This window comes from Equus quagga, chromosome 7 (assembly GCF_021613505.1).
Source record: "Equus quagga isolate Etosha38 chromosome 7, UCLA_HA_Equagga_1.0, whole genome shotgun sequence".
In the NCBI taxonomy this organism is placed as follows: Eukaryota; Metazoa; Chordata; class Mammalia; order Perissodactyla; family Equidae; genus Equus; species Equus quagga.
Window position 1 is genome coordinate 132,626,914 of NC_060273.1, and position 21,748 is coordinate 132,648,661.

General features: G+C 45.1%; 1 protein-coding gene across 1 annotated transcript in view; it reads right to left on the reverse strand.

Moving 5' to 3' along the window:
• LOC124242657 (collagen alpha-1(I) chain-like) overlaps positions 1-21,748 on the reverse strand; it is a 68,815-nt gene that overhangs the window by 7,943 nt on the left and 39,124 nt on the right. The window contains exon 3 of the mRNA XM_046667820.1: positions 60-169. Coding sequence (XP_046523776.1) covers positions 60-169 — 110 coding nt within the window. The remainder of the gene's footprint in view (positions 1-59; positions 170-21,748) is intronic.

Genomic DNA, 21,748 nt, shown 5'->3' on the forward strand with positions numbered 1-21,748 from the left:
CCCGGGGCCGGCGGCGGCTGCGCGGCTCAGGCGGCCGTGGGCCCGGCCGCCGCGCTCACCCGCTCGCTCGTGGCCGCCGCGGCCGCCGCCGCCTCCACCGTCTCGTCGTCGGCCGCGCTGGGGACGCTGCACCCGGGGCCCGCCCTGTCCAGCGTGGAGAGCTTCGCGGCTAGGATTTCCAATTGTTAATAACGCGGCGCCGGCGCGCCCGAGCGGGAGAAGGTAGGCACCCCGGCCGCTTTCCGTCTCGGTGGCTCGGCGTTTCGATCGCTCCTCCCGGCGCGGCCCCATTTTCGCCGCTTCGGATTCGCAGACGAGACAGTGTTTGGCACCAGCTGGGGCGCGCCTTTGGGCTCTGCGGGTCCCTCTATTTATGCAAAGTCGCCCTGTGCTGCAGCCCCCGACCGACCGCGGTGGGGAGGAAGAGGGTGCTGGGTGGGGGGGTGGCGTCCTGTCTAAGCACGAGGGGCTTCCTTGACTTTGGGGAAGTTTTTAAAAATCTAAGCCTTTTTGAGGTCTAGAGATTCTCAGGTCCAGGCGTTAAAAACAAAAGTCAGTCAATCAAGTGCAAAGAAAGAATAATACAAAAATAGTAAAGGTCCCGAAGAATGCCAGCGAAGAGATACTTTTTATTTGAGGACACTTGTCTGGTGTACGCTTTCATGAAAAGGAAAAAATGATGAACATGTTTACACAAGGAAAAAAGTCAAAACCATCATTTCTTATTTTAACCTGTGTTTTGTATCATAATAGACATGCGGAATTTTTATTTTGTACTTACTGCGTATTCTTTACAAGGAGTATTGTAAATTTTACTGGCAATTATTATTGTACTATTCTAATGTAAGATTTTTACACTTTTTCAGAATAAAAAGCTTAATTTTCAAAGAAAATCTACCAAAAGAATTGGCTTGAGTGGTCCACTTCTTGGTTTATTTTCTTTTCTGTTAAAAGAAGTTTCTATGTGAGATAAGTAGGAACCCATTATAGAATAGACAAATACTATTTTCGAAGAGAGTTTAACAAAAGCATCGTGCCATGATCTTTTACGTATGCCTTGTAAGTCAAAACCAATGCAGAAGAGCAGAAATTATTTTAAAATGACTACAAGTAAAAGGAGTCACTCTGGTATACATTTTCAAATCTCATTCTGTTCCATTTTGAAGAGTTTTGAGGCTATTTAAAATTAAAGCCGTAGTCACCCTAAGATAAGTTTATAGAACTTTTGATTTTTGAGCTTCCCACTTCATTTAATTTCCACTCAATTTTGAGCACAATATTGTTCGTATCTGTAAAAACTCTGCAACTTAATATATTGTCATCGAAGCAACACTAGCAAATAGGTAATTTTTAGTGTAAAAAATGAATAGAATAAAATTAATAGAGATCATCATGAATTAAATAGCTTTAAAGACCTGAGGAAGAAAATATTTACATACATAAAATAAATTGTACTTGAAAGTTCTAGTATTTAAAGCCATTATTTTCTCGACCGAAGGCATTCCAGTAATTGCATAAACAAGTTTTTATCCTAACAGGCAAACTTAACATCAACATTCTAATGTAAATGAATAACTGGGGTATGTAAGAGAAATTTTCAGTTTTAGGATAGTACACAATTTAAAGAATAAAAACGAAAATGCATCACATGTTTATTGAACTAATATTTATACAATTTAGGTGATTTAGGATATCTTTTTTGAAATGTTCTGTTTTTATTAACTGCTTGTTGCAGGTAATTTCTAGTTCTTTGAAAAAATGTGAGACTTTAGTTTTTGATGACTACAGATGTTATTACCGGCTCCAAATAAAACCAAGGCATATGTAATATGTAATTGAAATGCTGAATATCAGTGAGTTGGAGAAGTTAAATCTGTTTATTAATTTTTTTTCAAATATCTGGACAGATATATATCTGAAGATCTGCAGATTTAACCTAGCAAGTTAATGAAGACTGCATTAAAGGCCAATATTTTCCAGTGACATTCACTCTTGATGCCCTCCCCTCTTGTCCTTTTTAGGGAGGAAAAAACTGACTCTCAGCCTCAAAATAAGTTCTGGGGTTTTTTCCAATGAAATATTTGGAAGAGATTAAGCATTTAAAGTAAACACACTCACCCGTACTCAAATTTACCACTGAACATACAGATACAAATTCAAATATCCTTACACCGTAATCTTATATGCGAAAGTTGCTTTTGCCCTAGCTCGGCCCGGAGAGAGGAGGCTGGAACCGAGGAGGTGCAGACGCCGCCGCGGCCGGGGGAGAGGGGTCAGCTGGCCGACCCCAGCGGCCCTGCCCCGCTGGCCGCTCGCGGCCTGTGTCACGCGTGGATCTGAGTCATGAAGGGAGCCGCGGGGCCAAACCGTGGGTATCGTTACTATTCGCATGATGCTTGGATGTCCCGAGAGCGGGAAGTCCCGGCTCGGCCCTCTCTCTGTCCGGATTCCCGCCTCTTTGAGACAGGGGCGGACAGCGCCACCTCCCAGGCCGACCGAGCTCCGAAGGGGGCGGCGAGCAGGCCCCGGCCCTCCCTCCGCGCCGCCCTCGCTGCGGCCCCAGCTGCGCTCCCGCCGCGCCCTCCCGAGAGACGAGAGACGGGGCGCATCGCGAGCCCCTGAGCCCTCAGGACAGGTAACCCCGGCCGCCTGCCTCGGCCTTGAGTTTTGCGTCCCGCGAGTTCAGCTCCCCGCCCTCCGGGTTGGGGGTCCCCCGTGGATTTCGCTGGCCCAGCGAGGCTGGCCTGCGGACGCACGAGGTGGGGGAAGCGCAGGCCGCGGGGCAGGCGAGCAGCGGGCGTGGGCCTCGGGCTGTGGGCCGCAGGCCAGGGCCGCGGGGCAGGCGAGGAGTGGACGCTGGGCCTCGGGCCGCGGGCCGCGCCCGGTCAGGCCACGCGGGCGAGCAGGTGCTGGAACAAAGGCCGCCGGGCGCCCAGCTACCGCGGCCTTTGATGGGCCAGCACGTCTCCTCCGGGGGCTCCTCATTCGCATGCAAATCCAGCTCGGGTCCCCTTTTCTTTGAAGGCAAACAGAAGGATGTTTGTGTGTTTGTAAGGACGAAGTCTGCTTGAACGAGCCTTCCTCAAAAGCCTGGGTCTCGAAAAATAAACCAGTTGGACAAACATTGGCCACCAGCTCTCCTCCTCCCAGCTACAAAGTGTGGATTTGCTACAACTCATTAACCCGACGCTTTTCTCCCCTTCTCCTTGTTTCTCTGCTCATCAAACGCCCCGTAGAGCCTGGAGACAAATGACCGGAGGGCAGGCGGGAGGGAATTGCAGTTAATAGAGAGAGGGCTATATTGGGGCTAATGGTTCAGGCGGCTCCCGAGCGAGCGGGACCACACAAAAAGGAGCCTCTCCATTCAGGGCTCTGTTGTGCTGCCCAGATGTAATCTGCAGCTAGATTTAGCCGAATGTTATCTATTGCCGAGGTAATGAAGCCCTTATGGGTTGAATTGCTCCTTGTCCCACACATGGTGTCGTGACCTTAGATCGTTTCTTGGTTGATTTCTTTTTTTCTCCATTGGGCAATTATTTTATTTCTTTAAAATAAGCTAGCGCGTCTGCTCAATAACGTGTTTCCTCTCCATCGCTATCCCGTGCATTTATTTGAGAGCCACTTCCCTTCCTCTTAAAAAAAAAGAAGAGAAAAAGAATCTGGGGAGAAGGAAAAAAAATTGTGAGGACCTTTCCCATTTTTTACTCGCTGTGACATCTGAATGTCTGCCCATCTCTACTTCCTTATCCCCTGCTCAGCAGCCCTTTTTTGCCCAAACTTTCTGCTGAAGGACTGGAACTGTGGATATCTTGTTATCAAAATTCTTACAGTGAATGTAGTGAGCATCCATGTGGGGAAAGCCTTCTGCCCTTCAAAGTTTTTTTTTTTTTTTTTTTAAATTACCATTTCTTCCTGTAGCCTGTCCTGAGAGAGAGCTGGGGGAGGTGGACATTCTGATGGAAGGTGGTTATTTTGATGGAACCCCAGCCTGTGTCGTTTATTAAAGGCTTGTCTGAGGCCAGTGGTTGAGGCTGCGTCTGTTCTGTTTTTCTCTCTCTGGCCCTGGTGGCTCTGATTTCCTTGCTTGACCAAGGCCCAAGCTTGGAGCAGCTAATAGTGTTATTACAACTGCTGTGGATGGGTAGGGATCTGAGCTTACCGCCCAAAGCCAGGAACTGAGTACTCTAGTTTTAGTTTAAAAATTCTCTGCTGGCTACACATTTTGCTCACACCTGTTTTTATTACTGACTCAGAAAAGTCATCTGGGGGCGACTTACAGGTCATATCAGCATCAGAATCTGTCCAAATCCAGAATCTGCCCAGGAACCACCCTGGTGTCTCTGGACTCCTCCAAGGGGGTGACTTTGGAACTAATTGGAATGCCAGAGGTTCCCTTCCCCCTTTAGAACTGAACCAGACAAGGACAGGCCTGGGGAGCAGAAGACAAGTGCAGGGGGCCCTGCATTGTCAGCATCCATTCTTGTTGCTCCCGGGTTTCCTGGTGTTGCAGCTGGGTCACACATATGCACACACGGACATGCACGCTCACTGCCCAACAGCTGCTGCTTGCCTCCTCTCCTATGATTTTGTAATTAGACATGTATTTTTTGTTGGCAAATGTGTTTGATGTCACAGCCAGTGAAACATGGAGTGTTTATAGGGCCATGAATGTAAATGTGTAAATATGTTTAGTGTAAAATCTGGCCCTTCGACTTTAGCAATAAATAGCCTGCCAACTCAGATACGATTACATTTGACAGAAAGATGGAGAACCTGATCATGACCAGCTGCTCAGGGCTCCTTGGGGCTTATACTTTCTCAACTGAATTCACTTTTCAGATAATTTCTTTGCGTGTCACATCTCTCTAATCACGTCTTTCCCTTGATGTGAACTGCTTGGGCTCCTTTCTTTTTATCGTTCACCCCTCTCACATGCAGGAAACTTCCCAGTTAATCCCTCCCGCTTCTTTACCAGGAAAATACTGTTCAGTATCCAGGCAAAAAACACACAGAGAAAGCAACTGATTATTATCATCGATCCCTTTGTGAGTCCTGAGTCTCCAGATATAATAAGATGGCTAGGAAGAGAGAAGAGGATAAAGACTGTGAGCTTCTGACCCACATTTGTAATTTTCCCTTTCTTTATCATCATCCTAACTTTAAAGACTATTTTGAACTACTCTACCTTTTAAAAGTAAACATTTTAGAGAAATATAACAGACATACAGAAAAATGCACCAATCTCAGCCACTTTTCACCAAGTGAACACACCCAGATAACCCGCATCAGGCCAGGAAGCAGATGTCACTAGCACCCCAGAAAATCCTTCCCTCTCTATTCCCGTCACTGACTTTGGCACATATTAACTTTTTAAACAGACTTTTACTAATATTTCTCTCAACCACACTGTCAAATAGTGAAGACAGGAATTATTATGGACCCTATTTTACACATAAAGCTATCAAGGCTCAAAAGACATGAAGTGACTTGCCCACGGTCACAGTTCCTGGGACTCCAGAGCGTAAATCCCTTATCTTTCCATTACATCACACTGCCACTTTGTTACCATCGCTGTGATTTATTAGACACCCACTGTGGCAGGGCAATTGCATTAAAGGTCACTGGGTAGAAGAGTCCTTTCTTACACAATTTTTTACTTTCTTGCTCGACCCTCCTTCCTGCCACCTCCACTCAGGTCTTCCCAGAGATGCCCTAGCCCCTTGTTTTAGATGCATTTGGAATCTCTAGCTAATGATGTTGGATGTGTCAGCTTCCTCTGCCTAGTTCTATACGACATTCTTCTAGCATCACTTTTCCTTTTTTTTTTTTTTTTTGCCATCAGCAATCTTCTTTAAAACATCTCTCTCTCTCTTTCTCTCTCTCACACACACATACCTCCACATGGCTTACCTTTTTACCTTTGCACTATTTGTCCATTTCCTCTGCTTCTCTGGCTGATTTTTAATAGTCAAAATCTGCCAAACTAGCAGAACCTGTCACTAAACTGCTAAGCAGGTCTTTAAAACCACACTTTCCCACATGGAAAAGGGAAGGACATGTAAGAGTCAGATCAACTGATTTAACATTTAAATGGAAAAGCAAATCATTTTTCTAAGAATGTGCCCCTCCCCACTCCAGACACACTCTTGGAGATTTTACTGCTTTTGAACAGATGCGTATGATGTGGCTTGAGAGGGTCCTTGTAGCCCTTGCACAATTAATCCACTGCACCGGAGCCTCCTGAGGGGCCAGCCCACCTGAAGCTCCCACCTGCCTGGCCATTCCAGACCACCTGCTGGAATCACGTCTTTCCCTTGCTCTGAACAGCCCATCCTTGCTTGTGACCACCAGAAGCCTCACTGAAGCCCAGCCTCCTCAGGTAGGCACTGGGGCCACTGTTGTGTCCCTCAGGACATCCAGGCTGGAGTCTGTGCAGGGATTGCATCTGATTGTGAGCTGCAGACTGTAAAGGGATCTTTTCAAGGCATAGTGCTTAATGCAAATTAACGTTGCTTTTTCTAAAGAAATAGTCGTTTTTAAAGAAAAATCAGAAACTTTTTTCTTTTAAATTCTAGACTGTGAAAGACACACACAAACCACTTCAGGAAACAAAGCAGTCAATTAATATCAGAAGCTTTATTTAGAGAACCTGGAAGACTATTACTCTGAATTTGAAATCAGGAGGTTTGGAAAGATATTTTTCTACTCATAAAGTGAGAGTGACTCTATTTCTTAAGATGGGGTGTTTCCCTGTCCCCAGGATGCTAAAGCAGAATGCAAACTACATGGAATGCGTCCACAGGCCCAGTGAGTCCACTGAGCACCGCGAGAGGATCAGGCAGGCTGGGTGGTAGAGGATGGAGCTGACGCCATGGGACCTTGCCTAGGACTCCCTGTCCCAGAGAAAGCCAGGCACAAACTGAGGATTCTCTCTTATTTGGAACTGCTGACCAATAATAGACAGGCAAAGAAGGGGGGGCAGATTTAATTAAGGCAGAAAGCAGAAGCTTCTTTGAAGACTTGTTTAGGAATTCCCATTAATATAACTAAAAGGGAGAGAGATTCAGCAATCAAAGGATTCTGCATTTTCTGAAAAGTCAACAATGAAGGGCTGTTATGAATGAAAAATAACTTGGTTCTCTATTTCTATTTTTTATTATTTTTATGCAGAGAGTTTCATATGTATGAGAATGACTGTGACAAGACTATGTTCTGTTAAATGATTGACTGGAGAGGGAAAACAAAAAATCTTCAAAGCCAGCAATAGAAGAAATAAGACTAGGTTGAAATTAAATGTGAGATCAGTTTTCACTCTCATTTCTTGTTTTGGGGAGTGTGGGGCTCAGTTGTGAGAATCAAATAAGACAATTTATGTGAAAATACTTTGGAAGACATAAAACCTATACAAATGTATAGAGTGATGATTCATTTATGGCTTCTTTCCCACATCCTTGTTCTTCCAGGAAATGAAAAGCAAAAGAAAAACTTCTAAATTTGGGGAGTATACTCAAATCCTTAATTTAGTTAAGAGAAATCTTTGGCGTTATGATAAAAACAAAAACTTATCCTTCTTCAGAATTCCCGCCCTATTTATGAAATAAATTGTTACTTAACCCTTTCTGGAAATAATGAGGAGAAAAGAAATGGCATTGTTTTCTCTTACTTCAGCCAGATGTGTATTTGGACAGATGACTTTCTCCTCCCTTCTAAAATAAACAAACCAGTGGTGTTTTAAATCCACTCTTCTAGACTCTTGCTCTATTTCTTTTCTCTAGTTACTTATCGACTGATCATCTCTTTAACCTCTAAGCTTTGAAAAGTGGGATTAGTCTGCAGTATTTATTGAGCACCTGCTACATTGCAAATCCCTTTATTCCCGCTTTAAATATAGAAAACAAATGAGAGGATTCCCACCACCACGCGGCCTCTAATAGCACAGGCACACACTCAGGGAGCACAAGGAGCAAGCCATTGCAGCAGGAAACAATGGGGTGGAGGAAAGGCTAGGAAGATAATTTTTTCACTTCCCCATTGAACGGAACTATTTTAAAAAATCTCAAAAGTCTGCAAACTAAGCTGAAGTTGTCTGCTTCTTGACAATGTCTTTCTAGTGTGGCCTGGAGCAGCCAAGCGCCTATGTGGTGGAGATCTCACTGGTGTCAGACTCCTCCATGCAGAGAACTGTGGATTTGAGTCTCTGCTCAAGTTCTTATGGCTTTTTGCTAGCAGTTCAGCTGTTAGTCTTATCCCGAGCCACCAGTTCTTCTCTGTGAAGGACTGAAAGAGAGGAGGAGGATGGTTTGTGATCCGGCCTGTCACAAAATGCTCATACTACTGTGACCTACACAGAATGAGTTTACGTTCACACGGGTTTGTGAAAAGTTAACACAGAGGCACAGTGAAACCTCTAGGACACTTTTTTACCATGCTGAAACATTTTATTACACATCAAAGAAAACAAAAAATAAAGCACGGTGTATTTTTCTTGTATTCTTTTATAAACTTTAATATAAATCTTTTTCCACTTGCAGAAACTGTAGATACATCAAAATGCACACTCAGGGAATCCAGGTTTTGGACCACTGGGGGTACATGGGCACCCAAGAGTTTTTCTGTATTCAACTCAAGCATTAACCTCACCTTTAAGTTGTCATCGCCAAGGAACTGAGGGCAAGTCACCAGGTTTGGGTCTTGTTTTCTTCTTCAAAAGTAGCTAAGGGTACAGAGGACAAAAATAAGATGCTGAGGCTCTCTGTGTTCTGTTTTACTATTTAAGGAATTTAATATTTCTTTGCCTTCCTCCTCTTTCCTCCCCCTCCTCCCCCACCATCTGCGTAAGTAGCAGGGCTCCAGCAAACCGAGCCCCACACTTTTTAGAGTTATGTGGGATGGGATCCCTTATTTTAGGGAGTTGGGGGATGCAAGTTGTTATTGTAACTCTATTCTGTAACTAAAGCTCTGGCATGTAATAAATCTCTCCCCAAAGACTTTTGGATCTTTGATTTGAAAAATCGGATTCCTTTTGTGGAAACAGTTGACAGGAACCTAAAAGGATTAGTTGCATTCCACATGGGATAATTTTTACTGGCAACATTTTGAAACGATTTGGTCCCTTTCAGACCTTAAACAATGTCCAGAGAAATCATCTAACGAGCCTTGTATTGTTTTCCTTTGCCTGTGAATCCGTTTGCCGCTTGTGCCAACGCCTCGATAGGGTTTTGACAGGGTTTCTTCCCTGAGCAGCGCCCCGAATTAAGTTCTGATCGCCCTTTCTCCTTGGTTTGTTACCTCCTTCGGCCAGGCGCGCGGCGGGCTTTTCCCAGCGTCAGCCCCTGAAACGAAGCGGGAGCTGGGGGGTTGTGTCTCGGTGGCGCCGTATCCGGGAGGGGACGGGTCTCGGCGCTGGCCGCGGGCCCACAGTCCGCAGGCCGGGCCGCGATCGCCCAGAGCTCGGGCGCGCGCTTCCCAAGCCTTCACCGTCGGACGGTCCCGGGGCCCTCCGGCCACCAGCAGGCGAGGCCGAAAGCGAGAGGGCGGGAAGAGAGAAAATTTTGCTTCTCCTTCCTCCCTAACTTCGCCCCCCCAAAAGAAAGTGCCCCCCCCCCCAAACCCGAGCGAAGCCTTGCTGCTCGGGGCCGCCGGCCTCCGTGCTGCGCGGGCCCCGCGCTGTTTATTTGGTTGTCAGCGGACTTATCAAGATGCTGGCTCGCGGGAGGCGCTGACCCGCCCGGGCTCCGGCGGCTCGGCCGGGCTCTCCCTCTGTTTTTACACCTGCGCAAACTCCGCCGCGCTCCCCCGGCTGATTTATAGCCCAATTAAAGGCTCGGCGTTCCCGCCGCCACCCGCGCTGCGCCCGCCCCGCCAGCCGCGCCCGGGCCCGCGGGAGGCAGCTCCGGGGCACGGCGGAGAGCTGTGCCCGCGCCCCCAGCCGCGCGCACGGGGCCTCGTCCCCCACCGGTTCCTTCCTCCCCGGGATGCTGGCTTCCTGGGAGGAGGCGCTGCGCCGCCAGCCGCTAGGCCGGGCGGGAGGGCGCGCGGAGCGGCCACGAGGCGCGGCCGGACGCCCAGGCCCCGCACCGACCTCCCCGTCGCGCCCCGGGCCCGGCCCCGTGCTGCCCAGGCCGCGCCTCCGCCCGATACTCCGGGTGAGGCAGGGGCGGCCCCGGGCCCTGGGAAGGAGAGGCGCAGGGCCGGCGAGGGAGGCCGCGGCGCAGACGCTCGCAGCAGAAGCGGGGGTGCCCGCCGTCCGGCCGCGCCGTGGGCGGGAAGCCCGCGGTCAACGAGCGCCGGCCTGCCGATCCGGCCGGAGCCGAGCCTGGGCGCGCGCGGGCGGGCGGGCTCCGTCCGGCTCCAGCCTGCTTCTTTGCGGCCTTTTCTTTCCGGAGAGAATAAGCGGCAACCCAGCCGAGACCGGAGCGCTGAGCATCTTCCCAGAGCGACTCCGTCCTTCCTCCATCCATCAGTCCACCTTCCTAATTAGACTAATTAGGGGCGCTTCGGAGTGTCGCTAGGCCCAGGGACTGAAACGCTTAGAGGTTGTGAAAAGAGCCCTGAATGGCCACGCTGGGGGCCGGGCGGGGGCTTTTGCGACCCATTCAGCACAGGGTAACAGTGGCTACATTTACCCCTGGCCATTGAAAAGAGGCTCGATTAAAATGTTTGCGAACTAATGCCACTCTGCATCCCTTCTCTAATTAGAGGAGCCGGGACCCCGCAGACACAAGTCCTGCGCGCCCCTGCTTCCCGCCCTTTCAGTGCAGCCGACTTCCTTCCCAGAGACAAAAGTCCGCCCCCTCCCCACCTGTCGCCGGCCAGGCTTTCCCACCCGTCCGCAGCCCGTCGCCCTCGCCCCAAGCGGAGGGGCGGTCGCTGCGGTAGCACGCGGCGCACAGCGGAGAAGTCGGGGGCAGCCGAGCGGAAAGGGCCCTAGTTCCCTCTCGCGTCTCGGAAAGCCCCTCTTTGCCTTCGGCCGCTCCGTATTTTTCTTGCCATCTGTTTTCCTCGGGACTTCTCACGTTGTCTATGGATAGCTGGGTCTTTCCTCTCTCCCGTTTTTAAACAAGAAATTTCCAAGGCAAGCACTTGGGAATGCGAGCCTCAGGTGCCCTCCAGGTCACTATCTGGGTCTCGCACTTTGCTAGAGGAGTTCTTCACTTGGAAAAATAATTTGTACTTTTCGTCACCAGTCTTTTCTTTCTAAGAAATGTATATTGAGCGCCTCCCATGTGCCTGGACAGATGGATTCTTACTATACTCCTCAGCTTTCTTTCTTCTCATGGAGCCCATTCTCCGACCTGGTTTAATTCCTCAAGCAAGCTGTTGATTCTATCCCCCTAGTATATGCAGATATATTTTTTCTTTATCTTTTTCATGGATTAGTGGGAAGACCCAAGACACAAGACATTAGGGCAGCAAGAGACAGAGATGAGAAATAGCAGATGTATTGCAACTATAGATTTAGTGTGTGTGTGTGTGTGTGTGTGAGGGGGGTTGTTAATTTCGTTGGTGAGAGGGTGGTATCTGATATTTTTACAAAAATTTGAAACACATTTTGCCCTAGCATGAAGGTGACCAAGAGGGTTTGATTTCCTCTCTCTCTCTTTTTGGTTGCCCTAATCCTTCTTTTTGGAAAAGAGCCAGGTGCACCAAGAAATATCATCAAGTCACTGTTCTTGATCTTGTTAATTTAGAAAATGGAACCTCAGCAGAAGATGCTATTAACTAAATGTCAACCCACAGCGTGCAAAATTCCTTGGATCCAAACTTCAAAAAGGGAATGAAAGATGTCATGTGAGTGAAAGGAATCATGGAATTTTTTAAGGCCTAAACAGATCTTAATAGAGTTTTATTGCTTCCACACCCTGCTTCACAATATTTTAATTTAACACTTACAATATGCATGACATTGCAACATAAATCTAACTAGTTAAGAAGCTGGGAAGGGCAGAGAAGAGGAAAGAGTTGAGAAAAGTGGTTCATTTGCATTGGGGAAAATAACCATTTGTGAAACTAAAAAATTCCTGGAAAGTTTGAAATGAAAAGCCAAAATGAATTCTGTCTGTGATTTTATCATCAAACCTCTTAGTTTTTCATTTCAGTTGCTAATTTAAATTTTAAGTGCTCAACTCCTAAGCATGCAACTTGGTGAATTATATATATGCATAACTACTATTTAGATCAAGTTATTGAACATTTCAAACACCCCAAAAAACTCCTTTCCAGTCAATACCACCCCACCTCCAACCACTATTCTCATTTCTGTCGCCATAGATTAGTTTCAAATGTTCTTAAACTTCATATAAATGGAATCATACAGTGTGTATGTAGTCTTTGTTTGACTTCTTTTATTCATCAGTATGTTTTTGAGATTCATCGGCTCAAACTCCTATTTATAAAACAATATAAATGGTAAGTCAATTTATATAGGTCAAAAAGGGTGAGCAGACACTGGAAAGCTTTGCCTTACTCTGAAATTAAAAACAAACAAAGTTAAATTAAAAACAAACACCCCTCCCCCCCAAACCCAGTCCCCCCAAAACTTGTCATTATCAACCAGCAGAGGTAATTTTATGATTACAAGTAAGTAAATTAATATGATGAAATATTTTCACCATAGTACTTGTTAGTTATATCATTTTCAAGATGCAATTGTGGGTAAATGTAAGGAGAGCAGAAGCCACAAGCTGCTTTTGTAATTGGATTCTATTTCCTACTTGTCATTTCAGCCCCTAATACTAGTAGTAAGTACTTTGGGCCTCTTCACAAAGAATGGCATGAACTTGAGGGGGAAAGTAAATTGCATCCAGTTTTTTCTACCTCAGACGTACTCAATGTACTCAATGCAACAGCCTGTCAAGTGTGTTTTGAATTCTGTTTCAAAGTAAAGTATTCGTTTTGCAACTAACCTCACAGTCCATACTTTGTCCCATCTATGGGTCATCATACATGCCTGTTAGCTTCAAACGGAGAAGACCTGCTCTCTAGAAATGAAAGAAGCACAACAAACCTGCATAATTGTGATTGTCCCACTCTCTCTCCCGGCACCCCAGCAATCCAGCCACAAAGCCAGCTCTTTCATGAATTCACACTGTGGGTGATCAGTGCAGGCCTTCATTAGTCCATTAGTAGCCCCCCCCCCCCCCCCCCCAATAAAAGCAAGAGAAGGAAGCCAGCACGGCTTTTCCCAGGAAAGACAGCATTTTTAGGCAGGGGCATGTTTGTGACGTGGGGGAAATTATGAGACCAGGTGGAATGGACTGAAGTGAGGTTTTGATTACTTATTACCGGACATTGGTAAATTTGAAGTAGAGAACACTTTTTTTATACATAATTTTAAATCCAAAAATTAATATAAATATAAAATAAGCCTTAGAGGTCATACTCCGGAAGACAACGTGAAGACAAAATCATCCCTACTGAATTATCAGAGTACCAGTCACATAAACTGAATCAACAGTCTCTGAAAATAAGTAGAAGAACTACACACTTAGTAGAATAGTCGAAATAAAATAGTCAGAATGTCAGGTGCTGGCGAGGATGCAGAGGAACCAGATCTCTCATACACCGCTGGTGTGAATGTGAAACTGTACGGTCACTCTGGAAAATGGTTTGTTACTTACTTACAAAATTAAATATGCACTTACTGCACAGCCAAGTAACCATACTCTAGGGCATTTATCCCAGAGGAATGAAAATTTATGTTCACAGAAAAACCTGTACATAAATACCCATAGAAGCTTTATTTGTTATACCAAAGGAAAAAAAAAAGGAGACCAACTCACACGTCCTTCAATGGGTGAAACTCCGGGATATTCGTACAGTGGAATACTACTCAGCAATAAAAGGGAGTGAACTATTGATGCGTGCAACACACTGGGTCTCAAAGGCATTATGCTTAGTGAAAAAAGTCAGCCTCAAAATGTTACAGACTCTTTGATTCTATTTATTCAACATTCTTGAAATGACAAAACTACAGAGATGGAAACAGATTGGTGGTTGCCAGGGGACTGAGAAAGGAGGCAGGGAGCCATAGACAGAAGGGTAGTAGGAAGGAGTTCCTTTGTAGTGTGGAAGAGCTCTGTGCCTTGATTGTTGAGGTGGTTACATAAACCTATGCATGGGATAAAATTGCATAGAACTACACACACACACACACACACACACACACACACGAATGCATGTAAAAAATGATGAATACCGAGTAAGTCTTCTTATAACCTATAACCTACACAACAGTGTTATACAACGTCCATTTCCTGGTTTTGATATCGTACTGCAGTTATATAAGACGTCAGCACTGGAGGAAGCTGCGTGAACGGAGCATGGAACTCAATGTACTATTTCTGCAACTTCCTGTGAGTCTATAATTACTTCAAAATAAAAAGTTAAAAAAATCAGTAAAAAATAAGTAACCAGTCACCGTCTCATTAATAGAACTCTCTGCTGATGACAAGAGCTTTCATTGGTTGATTTCTCTTGATTCTGGCAATGAATTTGACCCTGTTCTTGCAAAAAGTGTTTTACAAGTGATGTTTAACGGACTGATAATTTTTAATTGTATTTTCTATTGATAGGCCCAATGCTGAAAACTTTTTGGAACATAACAAATTATGCCCATTCATTAGAAAGACTTCATTCTTTGAGGGTGGATTTGATTTTTGCAAATAGACAGAGGTTACTGAAAGTCAAATATGGCGAATAAAGCAGATGACCAAGTTGGGTAAAACAGTTTTCTGGCAAAGCCAAAGCGTCCCTGAAGATTTATCATCTTGTGTATACTGGTCACAAAAGTAGAGTTCTGAAAATGTTCTTGGGAATGACAGCACCGCTGGTATCCCTGTGGCCTCCTGGGGTGATTTGCTTAGAAGGAAACATTCATTTGCACACACAAGTTCTGATGAAGGTTTAAAATTTTTGCCTTATTTCTAGAGTCAGGTTTTAGATTTGGTTCTTGGAAATGTGTCTTATTTTGGAAATAGTAGGTTAAATAAATAGCATGTTAAACAAGGTCTTGAGTGTTTAAAGGACAGCACTTATTCATCTCTTTCTAAGCAAAGCACTACGTGTTACTCTACTTGTTTTGTAAGTTTGAACTATTGCTGGTGAAATGTTTATTACCTCTAGACATGGTTGTAACTCTCTTACTCCCTCTACCAAAGTGTGAGGGTGACTTAACCAGTACTCCCACTAGTTAAGTTGTTAGAAATCTCCATTGACAATGAGTGTGTCCAGCCTTCATGCTCCACAGGCAGCACAATGACGGCACAGGCTTCATGCAGATCCCGCCCCTGAGATCTGCCCGCCCATCTGTAGGTGGACCGACCGGGACGTGAAAACAACCTGAATGCCTAGCTTGGCCGACCCGATCATGAGTGACTGCGCTGCAGACAAATTCTGGGTCTTGATGCCAGTGTTTTTAGCCACGGTCCTTGTTCTTTTCCTTGAATGTTTTATTGCTTTATTATTTTATTTCCACAAGGAATTGTGGAGCTCTAAATATTATTAGTGGTTTACCACTTTTGCACACGTGTCCTATTATTTTTGGAGATTTATATGTGGAAAGAGAAACTAGCCTCTTTTATTCCACCCATTCATCTACCTGCCCACATAGATGGGCTCCGTCTGCTGAACGAAGCCGGAAGGGTCCACACAGAATCTAAGAGGCTTGAGCAGAAGAACTAGATCATGGGTATCTGACAAAAATTCTTATTACAGAAAAATCTCTAGCAATTAATTTAAAATTTTTCTTCATTTCTTGATTTGCCTGAAGACAGTTTATTTCTAAATAAAGCAACTTGACACATTGCTCAATTTCAACAGATATTCTTGAGAAAATTGTAAACATTTTCATTTACAAACCCAATAAAATATGTGAAAAATTAACAACAAACTAAAAGCACTTCTTATGAAATGCTATAAAAAGTGTCAAAACTTGGGAATTTGTCACCAGATCCTTGAGTCTATATAGCATTATAGGTAGGAAATAGCATAAGGGTTGAAGAAAGTACAAATAAAGATCACATGAAAATGCTGATATTGTAACTAAAACAAATGATCAAGGGACACCAAAGACCTATGCTTGATGATTCATTCATTTATTCATCTTGCATTTAGTGAGTACCTACCACGTACTAGGCGTGATATGCTGTGGATACAAAGAAAGATAAGACATCTGGCTGGGGGTCGGGGAGGAAGACATATATACTAATTAAAATATTACATGAGGTGCTTCAATAGAAGTATGAGCTGATTAGTATAAGATCACAGAGAAAGAAATAACTATGTCTGGGAGGGTCAGGGAAGGCTTTGCTGAAGAGGTAATGTTTGAGATGAGCCTTGGAGAAGGAAGAGAAATTACGCATGGGAACAGAATGTATAAAAAACAGCAGCATGAAAGAGCAGGATGTTTTCAGCCAGCAGGTAAACGTATACTGGATCTCATCACACTGAGTCAGCTGAATGCGTCTAAAGTAATCAACACACACTCCTAGTTTGATCACCCAAATCTGAGCTTTCTTTGGCAGTGCCAAGAGCCATTTTGGATGTAAAGATCAGGAAAAGAGTGAGTCCTTTCAGTTGGGGTCCCTTCAGTTGAGTTATGTGTTTAACTGTTGAAGTAAGTATGTTTCATCCTCCCAGCATATTTCTATTATATTGACTCCAAAATGGAAAAGTTCTATGGGATGTGTGATCTTCTGAATGGGGAAAGGAGTAGAGGAAGAAGGGTGATCCTAGAGATAGGTCTCAGACACCTATAGCCTCTTCCCAATCTCCACCCTGATAAAGGCTGGAAGGAGGTAAAGGAGGAGAGGGTGAGACTACTAGCTGGGGCCGGTTGGGAAAGGTGAAGATGGCCACAGGGAGAACAAATTCTGGTAATTCACCGAAATGCTACTCGCAGCCATTGCGTCAAAACTTCTCCTACTCCTGTGACAACCAGCTCTCATCCCCAATGTCTCCTCCAAGTTCTAGTACTAATTTCCAACTCCTGCTGGACATAGCTCCTATTTAATAAGCCTCAACCTTAACATCTCTGAGATGAGCACTTTCCATGATTGGATTCCCTTCTGGACCGCTTTCCTTCTATCAATAGTGCTCCATTTTCCCATTAGCCCAGGCTTAACATTTTCAGAACCATCTCTTATTCCTCCGTTACAGTAATTCTCACATCCAGACATTCACCAAGTCTGGTCAATTCTTCCTCTGCGAAGACCTGCCTTTTCTCCCTTCTTCTCCACTCCCACTGTTAAATTCAGAGATCAGGGCTCTATTATTCTGTGCCTGTACCACTGAAAAATTTTTTTTCTTCCAGTCTCCTTATTTCCACTCTCCCCATTGCCCAACATGTGCTGCAGATTAACTTTCCAAAACCTCTTTATCACGTCACGCTTCTGCTCAAGAACCAAAAGTGGCTCTCTTTTGGTTACATGATGAAGTAGTAAGATTACCTGATAATCAAGACCCTTCACAACTGTGCCAAACTTACTGTTCCAGCAGACACTGAAATTTCTCCACTTTTTGCACTATTGATAATATTATTCTCCAAAATGGAATATCTTTTCTTCTTCTCTCTGTAGTCTCCGTCACACAAGACCCAGCTGAGATTGTTCCCCCTCTCCACGAATACTAAAGCTGCAGGAACACTGGTGCCACATGAATACTGCTACTGCATAGGTAACACATATGCAGCCCTTTGTGCTAAGAGCTTTGCTAAGCACATTACGTAAATGATCTCATTTGCTGCTCACAACCATCCTACGAGGTACATCCCTGTTTTTCACAGAGGAAAACTGAAGCATGGGAAGGCTAAGCAATGTGTCACTGTCATATCTCTGTAAGTAGATGAGCTAGGATGAGGTTCTGATTCCAGAACCTGGGCTCCATGACTCTTCATTGCCCCCAATGAAGGCACTGTCTCTCCAAACCTGGAGAATTTATTCTTTGTACTACCTAATTGGCATTAAATCTACATGAGCTTTTGTGAAGTGCCCATATTCCCTATGTCCACTATTAAGCACCCACTATGTTTTGAGCTGCTTAAAAATAAGGCCATGCCTTGTAATTCTTTGTATTCCCATAATGCCTTGCACATAATTAGCATCAATAAATGTTTTCTTACTGATGAATAAATTGACTAATCTACCAGGACAATAATCTGGGTGAAATAATTTGGAGTTGATTGGTTTTGTCTATGAGGCAAAACAGGAAAGACAAGAAACTGCTCTAATCATAAAAGTGAGGCTAATGGATTTACTTTGTCCAACGAGAACAGTAGGGTTATAATAACTCATACTCCCAGATATCTGACACTGGTACTGCTATGCTGGATGGCTGTTGATTGGTCTGACCAATAGTCACAGACAAGTGTAGATACATCTATTGTCTCCATTTGCTTCATGTGAAAGAAGACCTCTTTTTATAATTCCCGGGTCCAAGACTTTTAAAGGTCTTTTCCATTCAAATTGAGCATACTTTTCTTCATACTTTCATTTACTTGCTTGCTGAAAGTTGATTTGTATTAATGAGCAAAGGTCACACCTACACATCTACGAATCAATAAGTGAAAGCAGCATTCAACAAGTGTCTTTGGGACATTATGATTTTTTAAGTTCTCTGTAATTATAACCAAGGATTTGCTGCTACAAGATCTTTTTTTTTTAAATTAAAGAATATCGTAAAGCTGGACTAGAGGATTTGCCCTGTTTCCTTCTGGACTCTTCACTGTGGCCTGCGTTTTTTACTCAAGCGACTAACTTGCAGTCAACAGGACGGGAACAGCTGCCACTCGGGCCTTTCCTTCAGCGCGTGGCCACGGAGTTGCCTAAGCTGGGCTGTCCTCTTCAACATTGAAGTATGCATGGCGGGAGTGGACTCTGTTGGTTCTACCCAAGGAAATCTGCGTCAAATGACAACAGTGGAACGCATTTCCCATATTTGCTGCCTCTATGCTAAGGGGGCAGTTGAGGGCTTAGGCATGACTGCATTGAGGCGCCATCAGACACTTGATTGTTGTGCTGTGGGGACGGGACACTATCACCAGTGTAACCACACAGGGGTGCTGGCGTATCTGTTCACATTAATAAATTTAATAAATCCCGCAAACAATGAGAGTGAGTCTCTGGGGGAACCAGGCTGGTGAGATAGCGAGAAGGCGGGGGGGAGAATCTGCTCCCTCTGCATCGGCAGTTGACCAGGACGTTTGCGGGCTACATCTCATGCTCTACTCCTACTTCCTGAAGATGCCCAGTCTGTCTGAGGGCACGGCTCAGGGTTCTCTAAAGCCCCAGTGTTTATGGAGGGCCTAAGATGTACCACATGTTCTGCTAAGCGCTAGGAGGAAGGCAAAGGGAAGGGAGGGTAGACTAACATTTATTATGTACCTGATATATGCTGGGAACTTTTTGCATCAATATGACTTTTAATTTATACATCAAACCAATGGGATAGGTGTTTGGCCTGTCTTACATTAGAAAATAAAGGCTCAGAGAGGTTAAGTAACTTGTTTAAGGCTACCCAGGTACTAAGCAGCAGAGCTTAGATTTGAACCCAGGTCTCCCAACCGCAAAGTCTCTTTTCTTTCTAAAAGACCATGGAAGCCTCCCAAAGATGATGAGTCTGAGAGGATGACAGAGAAACCAAAGGAACACCATTGGGGAGGAGTGGAGATTTTGCCAGAGCATTCCATGGCTATGATGCTAACTCAACTCAGTTTGCATTCCTCCTAGAAGGACCTGGTACGTAGAATTAGCTTTCGTAGCCACCTCACACTTTAGGAGTATGCCTGTGGCCATTGAAAACTTTCTTGAGCGCAGGTACAGAGTTTAAGAAGAACCCACTTAGACAGTCAAGGTATTTGAGCACATCTGGCTTCGGGACAACTGAATGACTTTCGTACTGTTGATTAGCTGTTTTGAAACTTTGTTCAAGTGATCTAGTTCCCTTTGGTTCCCAAACCTACGAAGTACCAGCCTGTGGACTTAGATGCCTGACATCCTCTAGGTTGAAAAACCTAAATCCAAGGTAAAGAAAACCCAGAAAACTCTTCTGGCTGTGCCACATGAGGTACCACTCTAAGATGTCTCCTGGTTTATGTTGTAAGTCATCAGCATTAAAAACCATCAGCAGGGGCCAGCCCAGTGGCTTAGTGATTAGGTTTGCGCGTTCCAATTTGGCGGCCCGGGATTCACACATTCGGATCTTGGGCATGGACGTAGTGCTGCTCGTCAAGCCACACTATGGCGGTGTCCCACCCTCAGCATTCCTGAGCATGTTAACCATGTGGGAGCATGCTGACCTTCCTGTGAGTGAGATCCTGGCTTGTAAGAGAGAAACTGGGAGGCCCAACCAGCCCAGCTCCTTTTGCTTTTAAGGCAATGCTTCTCAGACTCAAGCATGTTCAGAAGCACCTGGTGGGCTTGTCAGCATGCTGGGTCCCATTCCCAGAGCTGCTGGTGCAGTAGGTGTGGATCGGGCCTGAGGATGTGCAGTTATAACAAGCTCCCAAGCGATTGCTAGTTCAGGAGTCACGCTGCGAAAAGCACTGTCCTAGAGGGTAAAGTGGGGCCTAGGATGCAAGGGAAATGTACTCAATAGTCAGGTAGGCAGCTCATGACATGGCTTCCAACAAGGTAATCCCCTCCCCTTGAGTGTGTGCTGGACACAGTGACTTGCTTCCACAAAGAGAATGTAGCACAAGCGATGGGATATTGCTTCCACACTCAGGGTAAGGGAGACTGTGTCTTCCATCTTGCTGGCATTCTCTCCCTCCCTCTCTCTCTCACCCCTTTGCTTGCTAGCTCTGACGCAGCCAGCTGACATGTGGTGAGATGCCCTATGGGGAGGCCCACATGGGAAGGAACCTAGGGAGGCCTTCGGACAACAGCCCTGGAGGAAGTGAGGCCTCAGTCTGCCAATCAGCGGGGAACTGAATCCTGCCAACAGCCATGTGAGTGAGCTAGGAGGCAGCTCCTTTGTAGCTGAGCCTTGAGGTGATGGTAGCCATGCAGGAGACCCAGACCCAGAGGATGCAGCTAAGCTGTGCTCAGAGTCCTGACCCACAGACACTGTGAGATAAATGTTGTTATTTTAAGCCAGTCCGTTTGGGGGTAATTTGTTACACAGCAATAGATAACGAATACAAATGACCTCCTGCCCTTCCATGAGGTGCCAGCTGGGCGACAGGACAAGAGTGGGAGGCAGAGACAGGCTGTGCCTTCGAGGGAGTGATGAGAGGCTGCTGACACAGAGTCACGCGGGTGCTGTGCACTGTCAGCTCAGGAGTCTGTTCTCTGGTCTTACATTACTTATTTTGTACTTGGAGTATCATCTTTAAATGAGAGTGTTTATTCAGATAGTCTATTGCTAATCCTCAGAAGTTCTCTTTGTACTCTAAGAATAGCTACGTGAACACCAAATGCTAACAGAGTAAACGAAAAATTCCGTCTTTTAGTTTGTAATGTAACTGCACACCAAACCATCTGAGTATCATGAGTATTTTATAACAAATTTACACCTCTTAGAAGCGAATACCTACAGGCAGATAAGAGCTAAGAAAGTCTCATCTCTAACATAACATTTACATGTAAAGGAGATGACCAAAAGGAACGTTTCAAATTCATATGATTGTAAATGATGCTGTGTATTATTTAGGTAGGTTTTTAGGGTCTTTTTTTTAACCCCCTAGGGGAGAGAAACAGATCAAAGGAAATATTCTTAATGTTTTCCATTTTGTTAAGATATCTCGACACAA